The sequence below is a fragment of the Camelina sativa genome, chromosome 13 (assembly GCF_000633955.1).
Source record: "Camelina sativa cultivar DH55 chromosome 13, Cs, whole genome shotgun sequence".
NCBI classification, from domain to species: Eukaryota; Viridiplantae; Streptophyta; class Magnoliopsida; order Brassicales; family Brassicaceae; genus Camelina; species Camelina sativa.
In genome coordinates, this window is record NC_025697.1 from 22,345,457 (window position 1) to 22,364,457 (window position 19,001).

A 19,001-nucleotide genomic window follows, 5' to 3' on the forward strand; every position below is an offset into this window, starting at 1 on the left:
TAGAACTAAATCCTAAAGATCAATGTCAGTCTCTTTAGTTTGAATAATCCTCTTGTAGATGGACATGGCGAGCCGAAGAACGGCCATCAAGGCAAGCTGCAACTGATCTGAGCTGCTGGCTCGAACACTGAAACGCCCAGTCCTCTTGGTGTCAAGACTTGCAACACCTGTTAACTTTGTCTTCCTACAGATATTTGAGATCGTACATTGGCTGTGGCGGTTAGATCATCTTTCGACATAGTTAGAGACATTCCCGCATGGGATTGGTTTTGTCCTATTGGAAAATCAGCTTCTCTAAGTCTAGCCTCGATGTTTGCTTCAAAAGCTGTTTCTCCTCCTTGTGACCGCATCGTCCCTCCATTTCCCACGAGGACAAGCCTTTTCCCGTCAGCCATCTGTTTCTCCATTTTAAAACCAAAAGGAATGTTCCCATCAACCAATGCAACTAACCCTCCAATAGTCATCTTCCCCCTCTTTGAGTCTTTGAACTTGGTTTCTCCTTTCAACAAATACATTAGTTGCTCGCTTCCTTGGATAAGAAGCCCTGCCATCGTAGATCCATTGTCCCCGTGCTTAGCACAGATAGACGAGTCTAGAAGGATGTTGAACTCTTTCTTGTCCTTTGTCACTTGGGCAGTAACTGCGGCCGGGAACTGTTTAGCTACGGCAAGGCTCCTTTCTGCGATAACACAGTCAAGTCCACAGTCATTGTCCCAGCCTTGGGAGTCGAACACTGACTTGGTAATAAGCTGGGAAGAAGATTCCAGAGAACGGTAACGATAAGCTGACTGATCACTGTCAAATGACGGTGGCAAGACGATATCAGGTAATACAACAGGAGGAGCCCATGCAGGTGGAGCCTCTTCTTCTTCTTCATAATGATAATACTCACTTTCAGCTACCTTCTTCTTCTTCTTCCCGTTTTTCTTTATTTCTCTCATCCTCGTCAAATCCTCCCTCCATTGTTTCTTCTGCAGGAGCTTTATCCGGTAATCATACTCCTCGAAATATGCCTTTCTCTGTTCCTTTGAGAGTTTTGCAAGTTGGGTTTTTCGAAGAGGCTTAAAAGGTGGCAACTCGTCATACTCGTCATCTTCCCCATCTTCCTGCTCAGAATCAGATACATCATCAATTTCAATATCAGAATCAACACCTTCATTTGCAGGGAGCTTAGGATGTGCACGAGACTGCAACAGCCAAGACAACAAGTTAGGGAGACGCAATGGTCGAACTTGGAAACCAAATATCTTACGATGGTCCAATGGTTCTTCTTGAAGCTTCTTCAATAGAGAATTTGCGTCTGAAATAACTTTCTTAGAGTAGCACAAAAGCAACAGTTGAGGTCTCCAAGTTTGGCCGTTCGGGAGGACCTTCACTCCCTCCCGGTTCTCTACAAGAGAAACTTCATTCATTAATCGTGGGTTTATCACACGTAAGTCACCAACGGCTTGTCCAATAGACTGTTGAACAATATGTGAGCACTGTTGTACAAACACATCATAGCTCAAAGGAGTACCAGATTGGCCATCAGGAGGGGCAGAACCAGCATGTGTCAAAGTGACTATGGCGTTTTTCAATATGGATGTACCAAGAGAAGCAGTAATCGTCTTTAGCAAGGGTATATCGTCCAACCCTCTATTCTGAGAATCCAGACGATCAACATAAAGAACCACATCAGGGGGAAACTTTTTCATCATCTTCTTCACAGAAGACAACATTTTGGAGTTGGCACTTTGATCCATGACAGAAGACTTTAACCCCGGAGTATCGATGATTGTGATTTTGACACCACCCACCGTTCTAGAAATTTCTTGAACCGAAGTGGTGGATGGTTCAAATGCATGAATAGATGCCTTCTGATCGCCCAAGATAGAATTTATCGTAGCACTTTTTCCTACTCCAGATTTTCCAAGGACCAGTATGTTCAGAGAGAAATTTAAATCGTCTTTTCCCTCAGCCTCAGACTCCATAGCCATCTTCTTTGCAGCATCAATACTGAATGAATGACCAGAATGCCTCAACGTAAGAAATGCAAGATTGTGAAGAACCTTTGCTGCTATTGATTCTTCTACAGACTGCCCCAACCTATACACTAGACGCAAATATTTTACACGCATACTCTGCAATTTTTCCAACTTATCTCTCTCTTCCTCGCTCAAGTTAATCTCACTCTCTTCACTCACTGCAACTTTTAGACTGGGAAAGATGCTGGAACGGTTAGGAAGTCTTAAAGAAGAACCCAGACCAGCTGGAGGTTCCATAGAGAAAAGCTTCATTACATCCTGTGACATGGTAAAATTACCACTTGCACTGGTGGCCGCCTGTAGAAACGCAGCCAAAGCTGCAGAATCAAACGTTTTCTCCTCACCGTCATCATTCGTATCCACTTCCTCATCAGAATCGGTGAAAACCTTTTCCAACTCTTTCAAGAACTGTTCTCCAGATTTTGAACTCCCAAATATCATCTCTGGAGTTTCTTCATTACTTTCAGACCCATCAACCCCCACAACACCTTCTCTTGAAGAAGCATGTTCGATTTTCAAGTCTTCAGCGCTACACTCAGGTGTAGAAACAGTCTCCTGAATATCCAATGTGGTCTTATCAACCACATCAACATGCAAAGATTCTGCGGTTAATAAGTCCACAATGAAGTTTCTTAACTTCATAGCCTCTTCTTCTTCTACAACCTGATCAATATTGTCGTCATCATCGACTATTTCATCAAACAGACACTTCTCCTCTTTGGTTCGATCATCATCAGACACTAAAACATCTACCCTTTTCACCTCATCACAGCAGGGCATACCATATTCCACACCCCTTACATTGTTCTCACTCACCCTCTCCCTAATTTCCTCTTTCTCAGTTTCATAAGAAATTATCTCATTCCCAACCTCCTTCTCTTCAACATCAACATTCACCGTTTCAAACTTACCCACAATCTCGTTCACAGCTTCTTTAACCCCAATTCTTTCTCCGTCCGCAACACTCTCAGTCATTGGATAAATTGATTGACCCGAGACACATAAACCAAGATCAACATCGCAACATTCCGGTTTTCCCGCCAAAGACAGAGACGATGTCTTAAAACCCTTAACACTACTCAAAACCCCAACCTCGTCACCACCACAGCCATTAGCAACATCGGAAGCCCAAGTTCGACCTGTAAAAATTTGAAAAATATATCTCTCCGATCAAAAAGAAAAAATCCTTTGTTCCACTGACCCCACGGAAGATTAAGAAGAAGAAGAAGATGGGTTAAAAAGGATGAAACCAAAAAAAAAAAAAAAAACCTGATTGCTTCGAAGCGTAAAACGAAGATTGATCTGGTGGTACCATCAACACTATTGCAGTATTGCTAGTTTGTTTAAAGCTTCAAACTTTATCTCACGAAATTTGTGAAGGAGATAACAATGGCGTTTAGGGTTTAACGAAATTTACCCCCCTTTTGTTTTGATTAATTATAGAATTTTATCTCTGTCAATTTATTTCTTCGTTTTCGCAAAAGACGGATGTACCCATAGTTTTTAGTCGGTGAAGTTCTTAGATCTTGTGGGTAATTTGGCCTTTCGAGTTATAAAACACTGAATCATATTTGATATTTAATCAAATGGAGTATTTTATTTGATATTTAATCTTTTTTTTTGGTTATAAAGTTGAATCATATTTTACTTTAGACAAAAGAAATCATAAATTAGTAAATATTTTATGTTAATGAAAGACTTGGTAAATATTTAATTTCCAAATTAAAATCAAAATATTTGCTAGATTTTGATGTTTTTTTCTATAAAGTTAGATGTGAATATGTGATGAATATATATAGAATTGCATTCCACTTAAATTACTTCCACTTCTTCATTCAAATTGTTTTCAATTTCCTATATTTGTTTTAATAATTGTACTTGATTAGTTTTATGTATCATATAAACATTTATAATATAATATAATTAATTTTCTGGTAAAAATATGTGATGAATATATATATCCATCCACATATATGTATATATATATATATATATTACGAAAATGAATCATATTTTCTTTAACTTATCACACAAAATATTCCATTCCCTTGCGCTACTTAGGCAAAGTATCTCCTTCTATCATCTGCTGATCCGTCTCTATCGCTGCCTGATCAGTATCACCAAAGAAATCCGAGTCTTGGGCCTCATCAGGTTCACCCGAATCGTCTTGTCCCCCCGCCACCGTGTCCTCAACATGCTGCGTGAGACGAGTATCAATTGTCTCCTTGGTAGCCAACGAACACTCCTCCACTAGTCCCGCGACCACCATAACAACACAATCTCCACCTACCCCCGACCCGAGACTCACAACCTCCTCCGTCGTTTTTGGCCCCACACGTTCCCCAGTTTGCTCCGACACCCCCATACCAGCCACGAAAGGCAGCTCCTCTAGAACCTTAGACATCTCTTGATCCATAACTCCATTAGTATCAGCTTCTTCCTCCTGAAACAGAGCCTTACGGACCACCTTAGCCGGAATAGAAGGAACATTCACCACCTGAGAGTTTGACACCTCCCCTTCTTCCCGCACCGCCGACAATGCAGCTGACTCCTTAGTCGCATCCTCCTTGGCACCGCCCGTGAATGATGTTGATCATTGTACTGAACATATGACTGAAAACGTCGCTGCTTAGCTACCGGTTCTCATGCCGATGTGTCGGACCTAGACTTTGAAACCTTAGTGGACCGCTCTTCGAAAGGTTTGGGGTAAGGGTAAGGGTATCATGGGACTTAAGGGTTTGGGGTCAAAGAAGTTAAATGTGTATGTTCGTACTCCTAGGAAGTGCCCTGCGCCAAAGATTACAGCTTCCTCCGGGGTTCCTAACAATCCTAAGCCACAGGGGGTGGAGAAGGAGGCACCGGGTGGTACAAAACCACCTCTTCCAAAAACCGCCAAATGAAGATTCTTAGCTGGAATTGTCAGGGTTTGGGTAAAAAAGCGATTATTGGAATCTCAGGGATTTATGGAGTAAACATCTTCTTGATTTCTTGTTTCTCTCTGAAACTAGACAATCTTTTTCTTTTTTGGAACTTTTTGTTGGTCATTTTGGTTATTCATGTTTAAAAACAGTTGAGCCTGTTGGTTGTAGTGGCGGTTTAGCCCTATTTTATAATAATACTTATAATGTTTCAGTTTTATGTGAATCTAATCGATTAATTGATGTGGAAGTAGAGGTCAAAGGACAACTTGTGTATTTGTCTTTTGTTTATGGTGATCCGGTTCCTAAGAACCGGGATGCGATATGGGAACGTTTAACGCGAATTGTTCTAAACCGGAATTCACCCTGGTTTTTAATTGGTGATTTTAATGAATTAAAAGGTAATCATGAGAAATGCGGGGGGAAGCTGCGTCATGCTTCTTCCTTTGTGCCTTTTAATACGATGATTCAGAATTGTGGTTTACTTGAGTTTCCCTCTCTTGGGGATACCCTTTCTTGGAGAGGTTGGTGGGATAAGAAGTCGATTAGATGCCGCCTGGATAAGGCCTTAGCTAATGAGGAGTGGCACAGCATGTTTAGTAACTCTTTCACAGAATATTTACCGAGGATCGCATCCGATCATGCACTGGTTTTAGCTTCTCTTGATGATAAAGTACGACGCGGTAAGAGTGTGTTTCGGTTTGATAGATGGTGGTTGGACAAAGAGGGTTTGTTCGGGGCAATTGCTTTGGGTTGGGGGTCGGAGTCGGGCGCGACAACGTCCACGGTGGTCGATAAGATTATTAACTGTCGTGCAGCGATATCTCGGTGGAGGAAGGAGCAGAAGCCCTATGGGCGGGAAACAATTGAAGATTTGAAAGTTAGGTTAGCAGCGGCTCAAACAAATGATGCCAGTACGGTAGAAGAGATCGCGGCGTTAATGTGGAGTCTGAGAGAGGCGTATCGTGACAAGGAGATTTATTCGTATCAGAAGAATAGGAGCCGTTGGATGAAAGTTGGAGATAAAAATACTAGCTATTTTCATGCTCAGACGAAGCACCATCGGGCCAGAAATCGGATTATTGGCCTCCACGATGAAGCTGGTAATTGGTCTACGGAGGAGGTTACTATCCAAAATATTGCGGTTTCTTATTTTGAGGGTTTATTTACGTCTTCGGACCCCTCAGGGTTCCAGGAGGCTTTAGCTGAGGTTCGTCATGTGATCATCGGGGATATAAATGATTTCCTGACTAAGGAGGTCACGGAAAATAAGGTTAGGGAGGTTTTGTTTATGATGCATCCGAATAAGGCTCCGGGACCGGACGGGATGACTGCTTTGTTTTATCAAAATGTGTGGACAACGGTTAAGTCAGATTTGGTACTGTTGGTTAATTCCTTTTTGCAGGAGGGAAATTTTGACATGCGGTTGAATATGACAAACATTTGTCTTATTCTTAAGGTAGACAAGCCAACCAGGATGACGGAATTGAGGCCTATTAGTCTGTGTAATGTTGGGTATAAGATTATTTCCAAGGTCTTGTGCCAACGGCTGCGTGGTTTCCTGCCATCTCTGGTCTCCGAGACGCAATCAGCCTTTGTAGAAGGACAGTTAATCTGTGATAATATTTGGATTGCTTAAGAGATGTTCCACGGATTACGGACTAACCCTTCGTGCAAAGAGAAGTTCATGGCTATTAAAACGGATATGATTAAGGCATATGATAGGGTGTAGTGGGCTTTTATTGAACATTTATTGTGGAAGTTCAGTTTCTGTGAGAAGCGGATAACTTGGATTATGTGATGTGTGTCGTCGGTACAATATAAAGTCTTACTTAATGGTCAACCACATGGCTCTATTGTGCCTCAGTGGAGTCTTCATCACGGGGACCCTTTGTCGGTTTATCTGTTTATACTGTGCACAGAGGTGCTTCTCGCCAATTTCTGCAAGGCGGAGGCGGCTAAGCTTATTACAGGGATTCGAGTGTCGACTGCGTGTCCGACGATCTCCCATTTGTTGTTTGCGGATGACAGTCTTTTTTCTGTCGTGCTTCAAAAGAACAGTGTGAGGTCATCCTAGGGATGTTCTTCGAGAGGAGCTTAAGGGGATTTTGGGGATTACGAATCTAGGTGGCATGAGCTCCTACTTAGGCATTCCAGATAGTTTGGGTGGCTCAAAGACAAAAATATTTTTCTTTGTTCAGGAAAGATTACAAGCGCGGGCTGGTGGGTGGCCTGCTCGGCTTCTGTCCAAAGGTGGCAAAGAGTTCATGATAAAGTCGGTGGCCACAGCGGTCCCTACTTTTGTAATGTCTTGCTTTCGACTGCCAAAAACAGTCACGAGGAAGTTAACGAGTGCGATTTCTAATTTTTGGTGGAGCTCGTCAGGAGAGTCTCGGGGGTTACATTGGGTGGCGTAGGACAGGTTGTGTTTCAGCAAGCTGGAGGGAGGATTGGGATTCCGATGTTTGGATGACTGTAATACTGCGTTGTTGGCCAAGCAACTCTGGCGGTTGATTACAGTTTCAGATTCTCTTTTCGCTAAGGTCTTTAAAGGTAGATATTATAGACACTCAGATCCTTTGAATCCAATAAAGTCTTACCCCCCCATCTTATGGTTGGAGGAGTATAGTTTCTGCTCGCTCTCTGGTTCATAAAGGACTCATTAAACAGGTAGGTTCCGGCGATTCGATTTCGGTTTGGAATAATCCTTGGATCCCTGCTCAATCCCTGAGACCAGCATTAAGCATTGGGTTGAATCTAGACCCTCTACTTCGAGTTAAATTTTTCGTTGACAGGAACACCAATTCCTGTAACATGGCTCAGTTTACGGCCATTTTTGAGTCGGAAGATGTCGCCATCATTTCGGCCTTACCTATAGGACGGCCGGATTCGTCAGACTTGTGGGTCTGGCATTTCACAAAAACGGGCCTTTATACAATAAAATCGGGGTACAATATTTTACAACAGCAAAAGGCGATTGGTTCCGGGGGGAAAGTCATTGGTCCACATATTACAACATTACAGACCTTTGTCTGGAATGTTAGGTGTCCCCCTAAAATTAGGCATTTCATGTGGCAGGTGATTACCGGGTGTATGGCAGTTTCCACTAATCTTCGGCGGCGTGGTTTGGATTGTGATACCCAATGTGCGCTATGCGGAGTTCATGAAGAGACTATTAATCATGTTCTGTTTGAATGTCCACCGGCACGGCAGGTGTGGGCATTATCTTAGTTCCTGACGAGACCAGAGGTGTTTCCTTCATATTCGGTCTATACGAATATGGATTTCCTATTTTGGCGTTTCTTGGATACACCAACTCCATATATTTATCCATGGGTTTTGTGGTATCTTTGGAAGGCATGGAATGATAAATTTTTTAGTAATCTGGATCCTCATCCGGAAGCGATTTTGCGGATTGCTGAGGATGAATCCAAAGCTTGGTTCTTCGCACAGATAAAGGAGGTGGTTGAGCCGGTACCTTCGGTTCCCCGGGTACTCCCTGGCGGTGATAGTGGTTTAATATGGGATAGATATCCAACCCGTTTTGTATGTTTTGTAGATGGTTCCTGGAAAGCGACAGATCCGTATGCAGGCCTAGGTTGGTTTTGTTCTCCTCCTCTGGGGGTTCATACTATGGGGACAGCCAATCTTCGTCGTAGTCTATCCCCGCTTCATGTAGAGGTTGAAGCTCTCGTTTGGGCGATGCGTTGTATGATTGGGGCGGATAATCAGGAGGTTGTTTTCCTTACTGACTGCTCCGATTTAGTGAAGATGGTGTCTTCACCTACAGAGTGGCCAGCGTTCGCGACTTATTTGGAGGACATTTAGGAAAATAAGGAGGAATTCTCTTCTTTCTCTTTACTCTTAATCCCACGCGCGCAGAATGATAAAGCAGATAATCTGACATGACATGTTTGTTATGAAGCATATCCACTTTCATTAGCTTTAAACCTCTCTAGTATTGTTGTTGTCAAAAAAAGTTATCACACAAAATATTATTTCTACGAAAAAATAAGACAAAAATAGTATAGCTTGGTAGACATTCAATTTGAAAATGAATTAAAAAGAGTTGCTAGATTTTTTGTATTTTTCCTTTAAAAAAAATTAACTTTCACATATTGTAACCGCCACTAGATTTGAGCAATTTATTAACCTCGAAAGCCAAAAAGTAACGGCCTTTTAAACTCAATTACAAAAAAGAGTCACGTGGTGAAGCATGCATGGTTTGTATGTATATAGTCAAAACACTTTTTAGGAGACTGGACGCATCAGGCATGCGAACACGTGCCCAACTATACAAAACTGACGGTTAGACTTAGACGAACCGAACCCCCAAACAAGTGTTTCTTCATTCATCGTAACGTAGGTACATATGTTTGTGTCGTAGCTGCGAACTAACCGGTTCGGTTTTTTTCGTCTTTAAAAAAGAATCTTTACGACTGCATGTTCTTGGTCAAATATTCTTGATTTGTTTTTTTTTTTTTTAATATAACTAGGATTCCTCGATAGACTTTGTTTTTTTTTTTTTAATATAACTAGGATTCCTCGATAGACTTGGTGATTTAGTTTGACTTTTTCTTTTACTTCATTTGTTTCTTTTGTCTTTTAAAAATTTGTATGAGATTTTACACCAATATTTTGTTCCCCATAGTTACACAGTCAAACAGAACTTATAGTAATTAAAATTATTGTGGTAAAATATATGAAAAGGACACATTATTATAAAAGTTTGAATGCTATGAGCATTCTTTAAATTTACCTTTTTTTGTTATATATGGTATGGTTTGGTCGTGTAAATAGTGAAGTGAATGATCAGAGGGAGTTTGACCATAATAAAATTGTGAGTGAGTGTGTGTGTTTTGATGTGGTAAAGTAAAAGATTTGACCAGTTTTGGAGTCAATCTCCTAAAAAAAGGCAAGTAGAATCTTTACCTCCTTATCTGTACAGATACGTGCTTCTGTATTGCCCAAGCGGGGGAGCTAACTCTCTCTTTCTCTTTTTGGACAATTATATAAAATGCCAACTTTTTTTTTTCTAAAACAAAAAAGGGAATAATTATTAAATACATTATTCTCCACAACTAAACTATACCATAATAATATTTTATCCAACTTGGTTTCACCACATACAGTAGTTTTAGTTTCTTTTAGTTTTCAAAGGTTTCCACTAAATATAATTACTATAATTCAGTTATTTTTTAAAATTAAATCAGCTATAATGTGTACATGTATTATTGTTAAATTTAAATTGTGTATTTATATAAAAGCTTTTGCTATAAGTTTTTGTTTGAAAAATTTGGAATTTATTCCAACAAATTTAATATATATTTTTAAAAAACATTAATTAAAAAAGATAAAATTTTGTTTTTGTCGTATTCATTTATACTAATGTTTAAAAGAAGTATGGATAACAAAATTATCGTTATATAGATCAGATATAATATGCAAAACTACAAAGTTGTAACGTTTAGCCTAAAATCTTATTTTTTGTCGAGACGTGTTTTCCTTGATTATGGGATCGAAATTGTCGTATTCGTTTTTTTAGTCATTTAGATTTATTATTTATTACAAACTATGAGAATTGTTGTCGTATACATTTATAACTTTTAAGTAAGTTTAATCATATATTAAAATTAATATCAAAAGTATATGTAATATACTTCTTTACATCCATTAACAATGCATGCAAATATCTATATTATCCAACAATTAATTTACAGAAATGTATAAAATTAAATTACAATTAATGTATTTATTTCTGACAAAAATATATAAATATTCCGATTTTAAATCTGGAAAACCGCATAGCAGCAACAGTATTGATGCAAAAATTTAGATTGTTTAAGTGTAAAATGTGGAATATGGTATTTTATAAATTTGATCCGTAATGTAAAAAAATTAAACGCCTAGATAAAAATAAAATAAAATAAAAAAGTAAGCAGGTTATAAATTGACCTTCTCAGTAATCATTTACATGAAATCTCTCTGATTTTTTTTGTTCGATTTCTCTCTCTCTCTCTCCTTCTCCTATCTCTAATCTCTTGTTCTCTCTTCTCTCTCTCTCTCGGGAGAAACCAAAGCGGTTCTTCTTCTTGGATCAAGGCGAAGTCAAGGCGGAGAAAGATAAGGTAAGGGAGGTCGTGAGATATGGTTGAGACGAGACGTAGCTCTTCCGCTTCCAAGCGTTTCTGTGCTTCTTCTTCTTCCCCTGAAGCGTCTTCATCTCCAAGGCCTAACAAGCGATCTAAGGTCAAGATCGATGCCGCTGCTGCTGCTGCTGCTTCTTCTCTTGAACCTGTTCGTACTTTTTTCTTTTTTTTTTTTATTTGAATTCAAGATTGGTTTTTTATTATTCCCTTCTGGATTTTGAATCTGGGGTGTTCGTTCTTTTGTCCGGGGATCTGATTTGTTTTTTTTTTTGAATTTTGGAAACCCTAGGCGGCGGCTGAGCCGGCTGGTTCCTCTTCAGCGAGCGAGGTTCCGATCGAGAATCAAGTACCGGCTTCGGATCCTGGATCGGAATCTGGAGAGCCGGAACTTGGATCCTCTGATCCACAGCCTATGGATGCGGAGAAGCCTGTTCCAACTGATGTGCCGGTGATTGAGAACTCTCCTGAAACCGACGCTAATCCTCAAGTCGAAGTCTTGGCGACTCCTACCATAGCAGGTTTTTCACTTCTTCCACGATGTGAATTTCCTAAAGTAATCTCCTTTCTTATTTTTTGGTGTTTCTTTTGGATCTAGCTGAAGTGGCGACCGATGCTGAGAAATCTAAGGCGGCTAAGAAGCGTGCTTCAAAGGCTCCATGGGCGAAGCTACTTTCTCAGTATTCTCTGGTGGGTCAAACATCGTGATCACTTCTGTGTAATGTCTAAAAGTCTGCGAATTGCACTTGAGAGTTTGGCAGTATTCATAAAATGGATTTTTTTGAAGGAAAGATCTTTTTTTTCAGAGTTTTGTTGTCTGCATGTGTAGTTCTTGCCTTGTTTTCGTTCACTATGTTCTTTTGTTCTTATTTTTATTTTTTTGTGAATTTAGTTCTTTTGTTCTGACTATAATTGGGTGTTTCTTTTCTATTTCAGAATCCTCACCGTATCATGAGAAGCCCTGTGTTTACTGTTGGACGCCGGGGATGCGATTTATCTATCAAAGACCAATCTATGCCTACCACCCTTTGTGAATTGAAGCAGTCTGAGGTAATCCCATTTTTAATTCGCTCTTACTGGCCAAAAGTGGAAAAGTCTTTTGCTTACATAGTCCCTTGCAGCCTGGTGGTCCAACAGTTGCATCCCTGGAGATTATAGGGAATGGAGTTCTTGTTCAGGTCAATGGCAAGTGTTACCAGAAAAATGCTTGTGTTAATCTGAGGGGTGGTGACGAGGTTGTCTTCAGCGTTTCTGCGAAACATTCTTATGTATCCTTTTTGGAGTTGTTTGGAATGTTGTCGATTCATTCTACATGATTTATAACGTTTTTGTCATTTAAACTCAGTGGCTTTTGGGAACATTTTCTTAACCATTTTATAGATATTTCAACCTATTAAAGATGAAAATCTAGCTGCTCCCGACAGATCTTCTTCGTTGAATATATGTGAAGCTCGGGGTTCCCCTCTGAAAGGGGTTCATGTCGAGACAAGAGCAGGAGACTCCTCAGCTGTTGATGGGGCCTCTATATTGGCATCTCTATCTAAGTACCGCAACTTCCATCTTTTACCTCCAATTGCTAAAGCTGCCAAGAGGCAGCAAAATCCGGAGGTTCCTGTGGTGCCTTCCAGTTGCAATGATTGCATCTCGGATACTGAGATGAACGATGCTGATAGTAACAATGACCAAGCTGCTATTGCTGCTTTGGAGAAAAATGCTGCTTCAACCTCTTGTACTGCCAATGAGAATCTGAATGGCGATGGCAGTGGATTGGATCCTTTTCAAGAAGCTGATGGTGGAAATGTTCCTGGTTCTGGTTATGAAATTAGACCANTTTGGAATGTTGTCGATTCATTCTACATGATTTATAACGTTTTTGTCATTTAAACTCAGTGGCTTTTGGGAACATTTTCTTAACCATTTTATAGATATTTCAACCTATTAAAGATGAAAATCTAGCTGCTCCCGACAGATCTTCTTCGTTGAATATATGTGAAGCTCGGGGTTCCCCTCTGAAAGGGGTTCATGTCGAGACAAGAGCAGGAGACTCCTCAGCTGTTGATGGGGCCTCTATATTGGCATCTCTATCTAAGTACCGCAACTTCCATCTTTTACCTCCAATTGCTAAAGCTGCCAAGAGGCAGCAAAATCCGGAGGTTCCTGTGGTGCCTTCCAGTTGCAATGATTGCATCTCGGATACTGAGATGAACGATGCTGATAGTAACAATGACCAAGCTGCTATTGCTGCTTTGGAGAAAAATGCTGCTTCAACCTCTTGTACTGCCAATGAGAATCTGAATGGCGATGGCAGTGGATTGGATCCTTTTCAAGAAGCTGATGGTGGAAATGTTCCTGGTTCTGGTTATGAAATTAGACCAATTACGCATCTTCTCGGGGAATCTTCTTCATTTGATATAAGGGGCAGCATCTCCAAATTGCTGGATGAACGAAGGGAAGTGAGAGAATTCCTTAGAGAATTTGATCTTTCATCAACAATATCGACTAGACGCCAAGCGTTCAAGGATAGTCTGCGAGGAGGAGTACTTAATGCTGAAAACATAGAAGTGTCTTTTGAGAACTTCCCTTATTTTTTAAGGTATGGTTGCTAGATATTATGTTACATTTCTGTCATACATCTTGCGTTTGATGGTTTGATGATTTATAGCTAAAATGTATATTGTCTCAGTGCCATGACAAAGGATGTTTTGATAACATCCATGTTTGTCCATATGAACGGTGGAAACAAGTATGCAAAGTATGGATCAGACTTGACGACAACTTGTCCCCGTATCTTACTCTCTGGGCCAGCAGGTATGAGGCTTCACCAGCAGTCTTTCTACTTTTTGTTGTGTCCATTCCTTTCGCCAGGTTTACCTTAGTATACATAAGGTTTAAGATAACTATTTTTCTAACCATGTTCACCTTATAAAATATTTTTAGGCTCTGAGATATATCAGGAAATGTTGGCAAAAGCGTTTGCTAAAAATTTTGGAGCCAAATTGATGATTGTTGACTCTCTTTTGTTGCCTGGGGTAATCTTCTCCTCTTTATTTTTTCGTTTGTGTTTCTTTCTGATGGATAAAAGAGAGTGAAATGAGTTCCATGAACAGGATCTATATACCTAGTTACATGGATCCAAAAAGATTATTCTAAACGAAGATAAATCCTAATAGACCAGTCAAGAGATGTGACAGCTTATATTACTACTAATATAAATAGCATCTGCTGTTTTATTTGTTAAAATATTTGTCATCTTAAGCAAGTATGTATTAACTGGTAGTGCTGTCTTTTGGTCCCAGATAGCTTTGATGCTATATGCGTCACAGTGCCAACTCCGACATTGTTTTCAACATCGTTCATTCCAGTGAAGTCATAAATTTTCTATTGTTTTTGGATGGATTCAGGGATCACCGGCCAGGGAAGCTGAATCTTCTAAAGAAGGTTCTAGGCGTGAAAAGCTATCTATGCTTGCTAAACGAGCTGTTCAGGCTGCACAAGCATTGCAGCATAAGAAACCAACTTCAAGTGTTGATGCTGATATAACAGGTGGCTCAACATTAAGCTCTCAGGCTTTACCAAAGCAAGAAGTGTCAACTGCAACTTCTAAAAGTTACACATTCAAAGCAGGCATGATGTTTTTTTTATTATTATCTGATTATTCACCTTCTATTGATGTACCACTGTTCCTGTTTTATTGAACAAGCACTTTAATTATTTTTAGGTGACCGAGTAAGGTTTGCAGGTCCTTCGTCTTCTGCAGTTTCTTCTCTTCAAGGCACACTAAGGTATTGTGTTCACATCTGCTGTAATCGTTGTATTCGGAACTTAAATCTTACTATTTCTCTGCTATATAATATAGGGGACCGTCTATAGGTTCCCAGGGAAAAGTACTCCTTGCATTTGAAGACAACTCTGCTTCAAAAATTGGGATTAGATTCGATAGGCCTGTACAAGATGGCAATGATCTTGGTGGCCTCTGCGAAGAAGAACATGGGTTTTTTTGTGCTGGTAATTGGCTGGTTGTTATTTCCAACTCTACCTTACTTAGAAAGTGATTTTTATCAATATCTTTCTTTGTGTGCAGCTAGTTCACTTCGGTTAGATGGTTCTTCTAGCGATGATGCTGATAAACTTGCTGTTAATGAAATCTTTGAGGTACTTTCATAAGTTATGGTAGAGTACCATTTATGGCTTATAGCTACATGATTGTTAACCTCTTCATTGGTATCATAGGTCGCATATAATGAGAGTGAAGGAGGGTCATTAATATTGTTCCTGAAAGACATTGAGAAATCTCTCGTGGGGAACAGTGATGTGTATGCAACTTTGAAGAGCAAGCTCGAGACTTTACCGGAAAATATTGTTGTCATGGCCTCACAAACCCAGTTGGACAGCCGAAAGGAGAAAGTAAGAAACTTATCTAATCTTCTCTATTTCTCTTTTGGTATCTTTCTGTCGGTTTTGATTTGTTTATCTGTATAGTTAATTAGAGGTTTAATGGTTCATTTTCAGTCCCATCCTGGAGGTTTCTTGTTTACTAAGTTTGGTGGCAACCAGACAGCATTACTGGATCTTGCATTCCCGGTATGATGACCTGACTTATCTTGAATTATTTTATTTTCTCGAAATTGTAGTGTACCTAATATTTTCAATCTTGAATGGTAAGGTTCATCATAGTCATCTTAGGTCTTTTGTAGATGCTGAGAATGATTTTTCATATTATCTGCAGGATAATTTTGGTAAACTGCACGATAGAAGCAAAGAAACGCCTAAATCAATGAAACAAATAACTCGACTGTTTCCTAACAAAATCGCCATCCAGTTACCTCAGGTTGATACCTTTACTCATTTCTTCTTGTCTATTGATTTTCTTTTTTCTTTTTTCTCTTCTTTTTTCTTATGCTCTTAAGACATACACAGGATGAAGCTTTGCTCTTGGACTGGAAGGAGAAACTCGAACGTGACACACAGATTTTGAAGGTTCAGGCTAATATAACCAGCATCCTTGCAGTGAGCATCTTCTAATCGAATCCTTTAGCAATTGTTCCTGGTCCTTTTCTTCTTTTTTGTCTTTTGCTTATGTCTTTGTTAATGATGGTTACAGGTCCTCACCAAAAACCGACTTGACTGCCCTGATCTTGGAACCTTGTCCATCAAAGATCAAACTCTTCCATCTGAAAGTAAGCCTCTTTCACTTGCTTTATTCTTTCTTTATGCTGTCTCTTAGTAAGCCGTCATTTGACTAACCAAAACTTGTTTCGTTAATAGGTGTAGAGAAAGTGGTTGGCTGGGCGTACGGTCACCATCTTATAAACTGTTCAGAACCTACAGTAAAAGACAACAAGCTTGTTATCTCTGCAGAAAGGTGAGCTTTCTTTTATAGGCTGTGGGATACAGTAGCTAAGGTACAATCTAGATTTATAAATAACATTTTGCCACATTTCGCAGCATTGCGTATGGCCTGCAGATGTTACATGGGATTCAGAACGAAAACAAGAGTTTAAAGAAGTCTCTGAAGGTAATATTATGTAACATGATCTCTTTCTTCCCAATCTGCCTACCTAGTGCATAGGATTTTCCGGCGTTAAGAGTTTCTTCATTATGCTATATCAGGATGTTGTTACTGAGAACGAATTCGAGAAAAAACTCTTGTCGGATGTCATTCCACCTAGCGATATAGGTGTTTCCTTTGATGATATTGGGGCTCTGGAAAATGTGAAAGACACATTGAAGGAGTTGGTGATGCTTCCTCTTCAAAGACCGGAATTGTTTGACAAAGGCCAGCTAACGAAGGTACCTTTTATTGTATACGTTTTCTTATATGTTTGTTGCTCCCACTTTACTGGAACCAAACAGGTATATTATTGTTTTAATACAGCCTACGAAAGGTATACTGTTGTTTGGACCTCCTGGTACTGGGAAGACGATGTTGGCAAAGGCAGTAGCAACTGAGGCTGGCGCAAACTTCATCAATATCTCAATGTCCAGCATTACTTCAAAGGTATCTCTTATAAAGCGAACTCATTTCTTTTAAAGATAGTAATTGATCATTTACGATAAATGCTTTGCAGTGGTTTGGTGAGGGAGAGAAGTACGTGAAAGCTGTCTTCTCCTTAGCAAGCAAGATTGCGCCAAGTGTCATTTTTGTTGATGAGGTATGTTTGAAGAGATTAAAAAGCGTTCTCTGTTTCTCCTCTCCTCCGACGCCAAGCTCTTATATGTACTTTCTCTATCTGATGATTGTGGATAAACATTATTTAGGTTGATAGCATGTTGGGAAGGCGTGAAAATCCAGGGGAACATGAAGCTATGCGGAAGATGAAGAATGAATTCATGATAAACTGGGACGGTTTACGAACAAAGGATAGAGAACGAGTTCTGGTACTCGCTGCCACCAACAGACCATTTGACCTCGACGAAGCTGTTATTAGACGGCTTCCCCGGAGGTAAGACCAGCCTCTGTTCTCTGTTACTTTTGAAGAATATACCTCATATTGCAACCGTTGCTGAGCCTCTCCGGCATACTACTACTTCTATGCAGATTGATGGTTAATCTTCCAGATGCTACGAACAGATCAAAGATCTTGAGTGTTATTCTAGCAAAAGAAGATATAGCACCAGATGTTGACTTAGAAGCTATAGCAAATATGACAGATGGGTACTCAGGAAGTGACTTAAAGGTCTCCATTTTTTCCTCTTGCTCCCTTTCAATCTCCTTCCCTGTAAAAACACACTCACATTTTCATTTGGTTGCAGAATCTGTGTGTGACCGCAGCACATCTTCCAATCCGAGAAATACTGGAGAAAGAAAAGAAGGTTCGTTCTTACTTAAAGCATTCCTTTGAATCGAAAGGCCATTTAGTTTACTCCTTGAACTCATCCTCTATATACTGACCCCTATTTTGACTACAGGAGAAAACTGCAGCTCAGGCAGAGAACCGTCCCACACCACCATTGTATAGCTGCACAGACGTTCGTCCCCTGACAATGAATGATTTCAAGGCTGCCCATGATCAGGTGAGTCCAGACAAAATACACACAGAACCTAATGAGTTTAACATTGTGATTATAAATTGAAAAGAGGGCTAAAAATAAATAATCAAAAACATGTGTAGGTATGTGCCAGTGTTTCTTCAGACTCATCGAACATGAACGAGCTTCAGCAATGGAATGAGCTGTATGGAGAAGGAGGATCGAGGAAGAAGACGTCGTTGAGCTACTTCATGTAGAAGAAACAAAAGAGAGGAAGAGGGATTTGTTCGGTTTTTTATCTCATTTTGGTCCTTTTATTTATAAATTTATGTACAGAGAGAAAGAGAGATAAGAGAGTGTTGTTCGTTTTGTTGTCTAATTCATTTTCTTTCTCAACATAAGAAGAAAAAAAAGAAATAACATTCGCTGTATAATCCAATACATATAACTCGGGTCTTTTAAGGATACGGACATAATTCTAAATCAGTAAGGTATGTGCTTTTTGTCTTAATTATGATCGTATCTAGTCGGCATATATAATCAAATTTCAGAGAAATTTTTTCCTGAAACAAAACACATTAGTTTTAGAGTACATCTGAGTAATTCTTTCTTAGTTTTATGGTTGGACGTTCTTGAAAGTTGAAAGAGAGGAAGAAAGCGAAAAAACAACAAAAACAAGGTTTGTTCACTCAGATTCATAGAAGTTGAAACAACGGAAATAGTGATCACTAGTCTTCTTCCATTGGAACTTCTGGCATGTCAAACAAGTCTTCTTTTATCGGCTTAGGTGTTGAAGGAGCTGAAGGCGAATTAATAAACTTCTCGCCGCGGTTTCTGCTGTTTTCAAGCTCTGTCAAAATTTCAGGAGTAATCTGTTGTAAAGGTAAGGAAAGTTAGATAAGAAAAAAAAGTTTATAAGATTTTTACTAGAGAAATTAAGTAAC

At 39.7% G+C, this 19,001-nt stretch overlaps 1 protein-coding gene and 1 pseudogene across 2 annotated transcripts; one reads left to right on the top strand and one right to left on the bottom strand.

Moving 5' to 3' along the window:
- On the bottom strand, nt 2-3,433 carry LOC104737515 (annotated as a pseudogene).
- On the top strand, nt 10,949-18,551 carry LOC104737518. 2 transcript variants are annotated; one of them, XM_010457722.1, is made up of 28 exons: nt 10,949-11,239; nt 11,381-11,609; nt 11,687-11,778; nt 12,025-12,138; nt 12,210-12,356; nt 12,469-12,916; nt 13,462-13,681; nt 13,772-13,896; nt 14,026-14,117; nt 14,490-14,712; nt 14,807-14,870; nt 14,945-15,093; nt 15,170-15,240; nt 15,319-15,492; nt 15,598-15,669; nt 15,815-15,916; nt 16,006-16,095; nt 16,190-16,265; nt 16,354-16,450; nt 16,534-16,603; nt 16,699-16,878; nt 16,964-17,086; nt 17,157-17,240; nt 17,347-17,531; nt 17,627-17,765; nt 17,842-17,901; nt 17,998-18,102; nt 18,201-18,551. In XM_010457722.1, exons 1-28 carry the CDS (start codon nt 11,090-11,092, stop codon nt 18,312-18,314), a joined length of 3,795 nt encoding a protein of 1,264 aa, XP_010456024.1. In that variant the 5' UTR covers nt 10,949-11,089; the 3' UTR covers nt 18,315-18,551. The 2 variants fall into 2 exon arrangements, with proteins under 2 accessions (XP_010456024.1, XP_010456025.1); XM_010457723.1 differs by lacking the exon at nt 12,469-12,916 and having other exon boundaries at nt 13,014-13,681.